At 42.7% G+C, this 11,281-nt stretch overlaps 1 protein-coding gene across 1 annotated transcript; it reads left to right on the top strand.

Moving 5' to 3' along the window:
* Positions 1 to 6,639: 6,639 nt before the first annotated feature.
* LOC311047069 (kelch domain-containing protein 3-like) lies at positions 6,640 to 7,542 on the top strand (the record flags this gene model as incomplete). The annotated part of the gene is made up of 1 exon (XM_084059654.1): positions 6,640 to 7,542. One exon carries the CDS (start codon positions 6,640 to 6,642, stop codon positions 7,540 to 7,542), a length of 903 nt encoding a protein of 300 aa, XP_083915780.1.
* Positions 7,543 to 11,281: the final 3,739 nt, after the last annotated feature.

Here is an 11,281-nt window from a genome sequence, read left to right as displayed (position 1 = left end):
GACTGATTTTTCACATTCCAGCCTGATTGGCGAATTCCGTCGTTGCCCCTCTCATTGGCCGCGTGTCCCTCGAATAATGACATGCCTTCACGGCCACAGTGGCCGTGGTACCCCAGCTGCGCCCAGAAACTGAATTCACAGTTTTCCTCTGTGCGATTTTCCTGTCAATACGGGGTTTTTTTTAGACACCAGTGCCTTTGGTTGAGCTGCGCAGCTACAACATGCACAGTGGTAGGTAGGTTTGATTTGGGCCTCCTATGAACCGTCGAAATCCCGCAACACAGTGTAATAGACACAAAAGCATTACCGGGCCAAACAGGAGATAAATCTAACGCAGCCCGTTGAACTAATCAATGGTGAGAGAGGAGAGAGAGAGCGAGGATTCCGTAGTCCTACAGACCGATGTGCCCCGATGTTTTTTTCAACAGCAAAATATAGATGAATACATCTGATAAAATACAGCGAAATCCCCAAATTATGAGTCTTAATATAAAGCAAGCAACAGAATAACTGCAAACACATTAAAAGTTTAGGCTATCAATATCATACAAATGAGTGACCTCACCGCTCTGATGGACAAGAAATAAATAATCCTTTTGCAAACCACATCCATGTTCTGTTCGTTTGTCAACAATGATCTAAATGGGAAGTTTATTTCAGCAGCTAGAATGTGACAGTTTTAGTCTGTTTTTTGGTGCGGAACACAGCCCTCGTTTAAGTGAATTGCTTTCACCTGCTGTTGTAGGCTACTGCTGTGCGGAGTGTGCGCAACAGGACATATCTCCGCCAAGCCAGGGTGACCTACCCAGGCCCATGAAATTCATATGCAGGCATAGTAGCCAATTAGAATGAAATCTGCAAAAACTGACTCATATACTGATACAGAATCATATATTGGCTATATATTATTGCTGTCGGGTGGAAATCTTGTATGTTCCTTTTTTATTATTATTTAAAAACAATTTAAAATCGTGAAAATAGCCAATCTACAAGCTGTAATTATTAATAATTAAGAAATACTATATTTTAAAGAGTGAAAAATCAACTAAAGTCATTATTAGTGCAAGTTCAATCACATTTCATTTGAATGAAAATAACTTGTGGGGAAAATACATGAAATCTCTAATCTGTGAATCTAATGTGATTAATGTGACCCCTACTTCAGTCAGTGAAGTCCAGGGCTGAATGTGACATATTGAGACCTATACTGCCCTGCCAAGGTAAAGAGCAGTAACTACGAAAAAAAAAATCACTGAAAAATGGGTTTAAAAGTGATTCAACTGGTCAGCCAAATGAGATATCGGCATATAAGTGATATTACACTAATTTTGTATCTGTTCTTGAGGTAATTGTTTATCCCCCAAAATCACAAAGGCTAATTTGACCTTTGGGATACACAAAATAAGTCGGTGTGTCCAAAAACATAGTTACTGCTCTTTACCTTGGCAGGTTAGTATTATAACTAAATCATTGGTCATTTGCCAACACATTATTTTGTGAACTAAATGGGTTATATTTCACAGATAGTTATACTATTCTTATAATATATTAAAATACAATCATCCTTAACCTTCAAGTTAAATTCATTACTTCCGTGGACTTATTTTTGGACTTAAATTTTTTTTTTTTGTTTGGATGGCCTTCCTGCCCTGGCATTTGGCCTTTGTGCCCTCCAAAAAATTACAACACCAAAGGCCAAGTGGCCTTGCCCCTAAAATGACGAAATTCCAGGCCTGGTTGTCACTATGTTTTAGTTCACCCAAGAAATGAATTTATTTCTATCAAAGAAGATGAAAAAAAAAATACCAATTAAAATATAGCTGCAAGCAGCAATGAGCGGTTTCGAGAATAATGGCAGACTGGCAGACTGGCAGACTGTGACAGAGTGGCAGACTGGCAGACTGGCAGACTGTGACAGAGTGGCAGACTGGCAGACTGTGACAGACTGTGGCAGACTGGCAGACTGGCAGACAGACAGACTGTGGCAGACTGGCAGACTGGTAGACAGACAGACAGTGACAGAGTGGCAGACTGGCAGACTGGCAGACTGGCAGACTGTGACAGAGTGGCAGACTGGCAGACTGTGACAGAGTGGCAGACTGGCAGACTGGCAGACTGTGACAGACAGACAGACAGACAGACAGACAGACAGACAGACAGACAGACAGACAGACAGACAGACAGACAGACTGTGACAGAGTGGCAGACTGGCAGACAGACAGACAGTGACAGAGTGGCAGACTGGCAGACTGTGACAGAGTGGCAGACTGGCAGACAGACAGACTGTGGCAGACTGGCAGACAGACAGACTGTGACAGAGTGGCAGACTGGCAGACTGGCAGACAGACAGACAGTGACAGAGTGGCAGACTGGCAGACTGTGACAGAGTGGCAGACTGGCAGACTGGCAGACTATGACAGAGTGGCAGACAGACAGACAGACAGACAGACAGACAGACAGACAGACAGACAGACAGACTGTGACAGAGTGGCAGAGTGGCAGACTGGCAGACAGACAGACAGACAGACAGACAGTGACAGAGTGGCAGACTGGCAGACAGACAGACTGTGACAGAGTGGCAGACTGGCAGACAGACAGACAGACAGACAGACAGACAGACAGTGACAGAGTGTCAGACTGGCAGACTGGCAGACAGACAGACAGTGACAGAGTGGCAGACTGGCAGACAGACATACTGTGACAGAGTGACAGAGTGGCAGAGAGAGAGAGAGGATAGAGAGAGGGAGAGAAAAGAAAGAGAGAGAGAGGGAGAGAGAGAGAGGGAGAGAGAGAGAGAGAGAGAGAGAGAGAGAGAGAGAGAGAGAGAGAGAGAGAGAGAGAGAGAGAGAGAGAGAGAGAGAGAGAGGGGCAGTGAGAAAGAGAGGCAGTAAGAGAGAGAGCGAGAAAGAAGAAGTGAACATGCATTAATTAACAAAGTCATGATTTTTGTTCAGTAAATTATATTTGGACCGGTTAAATTGGGGTTTGAACCAGGGACCTATAGACTTGTGGGTAGACAGTGTAAAGGATAAGGATAATTCCAGGTCCGTTCATGAAAGTGCTACTGTGACAGAGTGAAAGAGTGGCAGACTGGCAGACTGGCAGACAGACAGACAGTGACAGAGTGGCAGACTGGCAGACAGACAGACAGACAGACAGACAGACAGACAGACAGACAGACAGTGACAGAGTGGCAGACTGGCAGACAGACAGACAGTGACAGAGTGGCAGACTGGCAGACAGACAGACAGACAGACAGACAGTGACAGAGTGGCAGACTGGCAGACAGACAGACAGTGACAGAGTGGCAGACTGGCAGACAGACAGACAGTGACAGAGTGAGAGAGAGAGAGAGAGAGAGAGAGAGAGAGAGAGAGAGAGAGAGAGAGAGAGAGAGAGAGAGAGAGAGAGAGAGAGAGAGAGGGAGAGAAAAGAAAGAGAGAGAGAGAGAGGGAGAGAGAGAGAGAGGGAGAGAGAGAGAGAGAGAGAGAGAGAGAGAGAGAGAGAGAGGCAGTGAGAAAGTGAGGCAGTAAGAGAGAGAGCGAGAAAGAAGAAGTGAACATGCATTAATTAACAAAGTCATGATTTTTGTACAGTAAATTATATTTGAACCGGTTAAATTGGGGTTTGAACCAGAGACCTATAGACTTGTGGGTAGACAGTGTAAAGGATAAGGATAATTCCAGGTCCGTTCATGAAAGTCCTTGCGGTCTTGTTTCCAATGAGGGCCTGTGAGCAATTAGGGGTTAAGAGTCTTGCTCAGGGACAAATTTCATTTCATCGACACATTTGCTGGCCTGGCCTGGAATCGTACCTGGGGCAACCAGGGCCTCTGGCTCCCTAGGTGGGCTCACTAACCACTCAGCTATGGCCACAGTACAGACTGAGCCATTGGATAGACAGAATTGGATTTCATATGTGGTAAGTTATCATACAGCATGGGTTGCTTATTATATACATACAAGCTCATAACGCGTCACATTGTAGATCGGCTGTATGTGGTTACTGTAGGTGTTGTATTAATAATTACATCTGCAAAGTAACAAGTAACTAAAGCTGTCATCTGCTGTAATTGTAGTAGAGTAGAGTAGTAAAGTAAAAGTACCTAAAAATTGTACTGTGCATGTGGCAGGTGTGATTGGTGATGAGTGAGAGCAGGTGAGAGGGGTGGATCCAATCCATGGGAATAGGGGGAATTCCAAATGATGATCACCTGAACGCATTGTTGGGGACAGGGATCGAACCAGCGACCTATGGATTCACAGGCTGCCTCTCTTCTCATTGAGCTAAAGATATGGCCTCCCTGATGGTGTCTGTTGATATCTATAGCTTTTTCCGTCCTATAGGTTCTTCCGGTGTGAGATTGTAGATCAGCTATTTCCACAAGAAAGTATGTCATACATAAAAAACAACTACTCTCAAAAGCATTTCATGTTATTGTTTAAAAATTGCACATGTCTGAATTAACAGGGTCATGTTTTGTACAATGCAATTTAAATGTAAACTGTGACAAGTGGGGTTTGAACCATGGACCTCTGGCACATGAGACTAACAGTGTATTGATCAAGCTATTCAATGCACAGCCTTAGTCAGTGAAAAAGGAGAATCCAACAAAACAAAACAAAAGAGGGAATGAAGTACGTCATACATTGAAAATAACTACTCTCAATAAGCATTTCATTTATCAATTGCATGTTTATTCATTGATACAATCATGTTGTGTGCAATGCAATTGAGTTGAAGTCTGCATGACGTGGGATTTGAACCGGCGACTCTGCGGTATCAAGGCAGATGATTAAGCCATTGGGCCAAAAGGGAGTTCACACAAATGACACACTTTCACGCAAATTGCTCAGAAATCCTTGGTTTAAATGTTTTTCAAACTGCTCAATATATTTCGGAATGGAAACTAGTGGAAAATAGTCGATCTACAAGCTCACAACGCGTTGCTATCTAAAAAGGTGTGAGATTGTAGATTGGCTATTTTCACAAGAAAGTATGTCATACATAAAAAACAACTACTACTTTAACAATTGCACATGTATTCATTGATATAGTCATGTTGTGTGCAATGCAATTATAATGAAGTCTACCTGAGGTGGGATTCGAACCGGCTATTCTATGGTTTCAAGGCAGATGATTAAGCGATCAAGCTATCGAACCAACACACCTGAACCTGTGAAAAAGGGCCTCAAACATGTATTTGACACAGTTTCATGCAAATTGCTCAGAAATCCTGGATTTAAATGTTTTTCAAACTGCTCAAAATTACAGGCAATCTAAGGGCAGAGCTTACTGGTCAAAGTGATACATGTGTTCCTCATGAGTCAAGGCACATGTGTAAGCAGGTTTAACGGCTGTCGGCCAAACGAGGCATGACTTTTGCCTGTTTAAAGTTTGCATTTTCAAAAAGTTGCTATAGCGCCCCCCTTTGACCAATTGGAGTAAGATTGGTTTCAGTGATACTTGGAATGACCTTCTACAATATTGCAAAGTGTCAAACAAATGCGAGTCTGCATGTATGTTTTAGGGGCAGATGAATAATTGTCATAAAACTGCAATTTTCATTGGCTTATAAAAGCTTAACGTTTTCACTTATGGAAAATCCGCTTGCTCACGTCTGTCGGCATTGGTCCAAAGTTCATGTGTATACAGTTTCGTACAGATTGCTCAATCTGTACGAAGGAAGAGTCTTTTTTACTGCTTTTCATAGAATTGGAAATGGTGGGATATCTAAAGGTCAGAGGTCAAAAGTCAAACAGTGAAAGTTGTTACGCATGAGGAGACGCATGTGTGTATCAAAGTTTCATGGCTGTAGGTCAAACAGGGCATGAGTTGTACCTGTTCAAAGTCAATTGAGTGAAATAGCGCCACCCTTTGGCCGATAATTGTGAGTTTCGTTTCTTAGCCGTTTGGCATAGCCCTCTACCATATTGCCGAATTTCATAAAAAGTGACCACGCGGTTAGGCCAGAACTGGCAAATACGGCGGAAGAATAATAATGAAAGCCAAGGAATGCAATAAGGCTTCGAAGCCTTACAGGCTCTCGAAACCTTAATAAATTAAAACATACGGAAGCTAAACGACGAAAGACGCACGTGCCTGGTCATTCACGTTTATTTGAATAAGCTCCAGGTTGCACGTTCTTTGCTCGTGCAAAGCCGGTTTAGATTCCGGGTGTTTAAACCGTTTTTTTGGTGATATTTTGGAAGGTTTCTCAGCAGACTTCGATAGAAAATAATCTAAACGATAATATCAGCGGTGTTTTGGACTTTATATAGTTTTGCTGTTGTTGATTTGAGTCTCGGATTAAATCACATTTGTTTCTTCATTTTTAGATTCTGGATTTACCGTTAAAGAATGTTTTACAAACTAACAATCTGTGTGAGTCAAAAACAACACCAGGTGGGTAAACAATAGAGACAAAGTAATGTATTCCTTTAAGTTTATAAAACATAATGGAACTTTTTCTCTGAAACATGCACGTATATCACACATATAATAATACAAGCATGTACGTTTGACAACCGTTTGGTGTTGTGTGTGACATCACATCAGTGCTCAGGTGAGCTTATATAAGATGCTGCAGATGTCGAGACATCGAGAGAGACACAAAGAGAGGAAAAAGCTGGTTGTAAGATGTTCAGCTTGACAAAGCTCAAAGGAGCCACAGGGATCATCTCTTATGCTGCAGTCGCAGTGGGATACGAGATCTACTCCTTTGGACATGAGGACTGCTCCCCTGGAGGCTCCCAGAGCCACATGGTCCAGCAGATGGATGTACACGTCTTCAACACAGTGTCCTTATGCTGGAGGAAGTTACTACCAGTAACACCTGGAAGAGGAGAATGTCCCTTTGAGGTTCACCCCTTGCTTCTACCAGCTGTGCTGGTGGGAGATATCATCTACATCTGGGGAGGGAGGGATCGTGACTTGATGCACTACTACAACCATCTTTATGCATTTGACGTCGACACCCACGGATGGTTCAAGCCAAAGGTTTCTGGAACCGTTCCAGAGGGGACGTGGGGCTACTCGGCCTGTGTCTTGGGGAATGTCATGTATATCTATGGAGGATACACACAGCCGACCGTACACACTAAAGACATCTACACGTTGGACACCACCACAATGGTCTGGTCTTTAATTAACACCAGAAGCACTCCCTTAACTGCTTCATGCTGTCACTCTGCCACCATCATCGGGACAGAGATGTTTATATTTGGGGCCATAGGGAATCAGGACAACATCATCGGTGTGTTTGACACAAAGACCAACTGCTGGCTGAGCCAGCAGGTGTTCTGGCCAACTTCTGCCCAACTTCTTCCAGATGCATGCTGGGGTCATGCAGCCTTTGCCTACAATGGAGATCTGTACATATTTGGTGTTAGTGATCTATGGAAATTCAATCCAGAGACCTTCTCCTGGAGGAAGGTTGAACCCAAGGAAAAAAGCCTTGGTCCAATGTACAGCAGCATGGTTGGAGATCGTGTCATCCTTTTTGGAGTATACAACACACCTGAGGATCTGTACAATGTCTGAAGACATTATGCAAGTTAGCAGTTATTAGTGTGGTTGCCCAACAGGGCAACCAGACTATAGTACTCTATAGCTTTCTTCCACTTCAAGATAAACAATATTTCGAACCGCATCTCCTCCCACAGTTTTTATCCCCTAATGTTGTGCCATATATCAAAATGACCGTCTAAATCGGGAATCGTGCGCTTGTATTTTGCTAAGAGATTGGTTAAATAGTTTAATTGATATTGATTTATTAGTGCATTAAATTCACCCATTCACTTTAATGGAAAAGTGAAAAAACTCAAATTCAAGTATTTCTTTCTCAGAAACCGTAAGAGCTAGAGTTACCAGATTTGGAGGGAAAATTCATAATATTGTCCGAAATTAATGAAAAAAATATCACACCATTCGGCCTCATGGTGGCGCTATAACAGCCCCCTTTACCTTTTGGCCTGTAACTCTTGAACCGTAGGTCCGAAAATCAAAATTTCTTTTCACCTGGATTCCTTGGGTCACTACGCATCTCCCCATATAGGCCACGCCCATTTGCGTCAGGATATATTTTTTGATATTGATTTATTTGTGCATTAAATTTCCCCATCCACTTTAATGGGAATTGCAAAAACTCCCATTCAATTATTTTTTTCTCGGAAACCGTAAGGGCTACAGTTACAAGACTTGGAGGGGAGGTTAATAGTTTTTTGCAAAATTATTAAAAAAAGAATCACACCAGTCGGCCACATGGTGGCGCTATAACAGCCCCCTTCACCTTTTGGCCTATAACTCTTGTTTCCATCTTTATAGATTAACTTTTTTCAAACCGCATCTCCTCCCACAGTTTTTATACCCTAATGTTGTGCCATATATCAAAATTACCGTCTTGAACGGGAATCGTGCGCGTGTATAGGGCTAAGAGATTGGTTGAATAGTTTAATTGATATTAATTTATTTGTGCCATTAAATGTCCCCATCCGCTTTAATGGAAAAGTGAAAAAACTCAAATTCAAGTATTTTTTTCTCAGAAACCGTAAGAGCTAGAGTTATCAGATTTGGAGGGATAATTCATAATTAAGTCCCAAATTATTTAACAAAATATCACACCATTCGGCCTCATGGTGGCGCTATAACAGCCCCCTTTACGTTTTGGCCTGTAACTCTTGAACCGTAGGTCCGAAAATCAAAATTTCTTTTCACCTGGATTCCTTGGGTCACTACGCATCTCCCCATATAGGCCACGCCCATTTGCGTCAGGATAGATTTTTTGATATTGATTTATTTCTGCATTAAATTTCCCCATCCACTTTAATGGGAATTGCAAAAACTCCCATTCAAGTATTTTTTTCTCGGAAACCGTAAGGGCTACAGTTACAAAACTTGGAGGGGAGGTTAATAGTTTTTTGAAAAATTATTAAGAAAATAATCACACCAGTCGGCCACATGGTGGCGCTATAACAGCCCCCTTTACCTTTTGGCCTATAACTCTTGAACCGTAGGTCGTAAAATCAAAATTTCTTTTTCCCTGGATTCCTTGGGTCACGACGCATCTTCCCATATAGGCCACGCCCATTTGCGTCAGGATAGATTTTCCGCCATTTTGAATTTTCTTCAAAACACACTTTTTGCTCCTTTTCCTTCAAATTGGGTCCAAATCTCACACAAATCGGTACACATGATCTATGGACCCATGCGATGAATATATCCAAACGGCATATTGATAGTCCTTACCGTTCGTCCGTAATTGGCTTCCAAAGTTAGCGGGAGGGGCCCGTTTTAAAAAGAATGCCAAAAAACACGAACGAAACGTCCAATCGATCCCAGATTTGAATCACATGTCGAGGGTGGTTTACTCAACAAATCCCCAAAAGCATTTCCACTTTGACCCATAGGGGGCGCCACAAATGCGCAAAATGTAACCGTTCGATGCAAAAACATGATTTTTGGGGGGATCAATCCTCTCAAAATGAAACGCAAGCGATCTCAGGAGTGACGACACAATGTAATTGGCGCAGCCTCCGACGTTATTCCTCCCGGCGTATTCCTCGAGTCCCGGCGGCCGCGACCCGCGACCGGCGTCGGCGCAACCACACTCTGCAATTTCCCCGGAATTGCGACGCGTCTAGTTCAGTACGATCTGGGGCAGTCAGAACTCCCACACAACATCAGGTGGGAACTGGCAGCTATGACGACGAAAAAAATGTGTTGACCATTTTCGCAGCTTTTAAAAATTGTGAAGAATGTTTCTATGATGACATGCAAAGAACTCGGACTTTCATGCAAAATAGTTGTGAAGAAAAATATATAAAAGTCAACAAAAAAGACATGTATATATATATTGTGAAGACTGACTGAGGAGGCAGTTTTAACGTTAAAATTTTATAGGCAGTTTATTTGGGGGATAATTAAGTTCAGGATGGGGGCAGCCTAACATTCTAATTTAAACATAAATTATTCCCGGTCGGGGCAAATCCAAACAATAATCAAGGGGTAGCATTCGGTCGCTCTCCTATATTGCCTACAAAGGAGACAGAAACAACACTATCAGGTATAGTATTTTAACACAGTAAATGTACAATAGAGAATAGGTGAAGTGTAATCGCTTAGCGCCCAATGGAAGTGTTCGTCCAGCAAGGAGAGCCAGCGATGAATGAAGCAGTGTTGATTTTACATAGTCAAACACTTGATCAGAACCAATTCAGCGCACAGGTGTCATGTGCGCTGAATCAGTCAGTGCACGGGTGTCATCACATCAAGCTGATTGAGAATAAAAATTGGCACATACATTCCCTCAATGATCCGCCCTAGGAAACGACGCTGCATGGCCGAGGTACAGTACATGTGGTTTTTACAACATGAGTCGACTCCGTGGCCCGGCCCGGGGACAGAAGCTAAACCGCCGGGGCCGGGGTCTTTTTTCTAATCGAGGCCGGGGCCAGACGTGGGCTTACCGAAGAGCTGACCAAGTTGAGAATCAGCAATCAGCAATGTGAAGCCATCCGTACCAATAGAAGGAAGTGGACTGCTAATCATATATATCATTTATATATTTTTATACTGACACATTATTTTACCTGTGTTATACCTTCTCATAGATCTACTTGAATGTTGACAAGAAATAATAATCCTGCTAGTGTTTGAGTAGCGCGAGCCGTGGAAAAACATAAACAAAGAACACATGTGTAGCAAATGCTGCCGCTAGCATGAATATACCAAGGATTAGTCTGTGACGTCAATGCTAAAATACCAAGGATGCGTCAGTGACATCACTGTCAGGAACACAGTCAAACTTTATTATTAACTCTAAACTCTGACAAGTGACTCTTCTTCTGCGAATGACATTCTCTATCTCCCAAAGCCCTATAGTCCACAGCGCCCACATGAGGCACATGTTTACCATTACTGCTGAATGAAGTGTACTTGGGTGCGGAAGAATCTTGGCAAGCTGGAAGAGGCCAATCGTACTCGGGAACGGTTCGAATCAATCGGACCCAGTCTGAATCCACCATGAGTCTCTGCCGGTCATTAAATTATTGGCCTAGGAATGCGAGAAAAAAAAAAAATCCATGAATTCAAGGCTCCATGGGGTGAGTAATCGATAGAAAAAAATGTCATCTTGGGGGTGAACTATCCCTTTAAATACATAAAGAATGTGAAATACCGCCCCCACCCTCAGCCGCTTGCAGTGCAAAATAAAACATCAAACCTATCTAAGAAATATTAAAGCCCTGATAAGATATCATTCTAGTCTAATATTGCCTTTTGC

The sequence above is a fragment of the Gymnoscopelus microlampas genome (genome assembly GCF_963454915.1).
Source record: "Gymnoscopelus microlampas genome assembly, chromosome: 6".
Taxonomy (NCBI): domain Eukaryota; kingdom Metazoa; phylum Chordata; class Actinopteri; order Myctophiformes; family Myctophidae; genus Gymnoscopelus; species Gymnoscopelus microlampas.
This window is presented reverse-complemented; position numbering and strand designations above follow the sequence as displayed.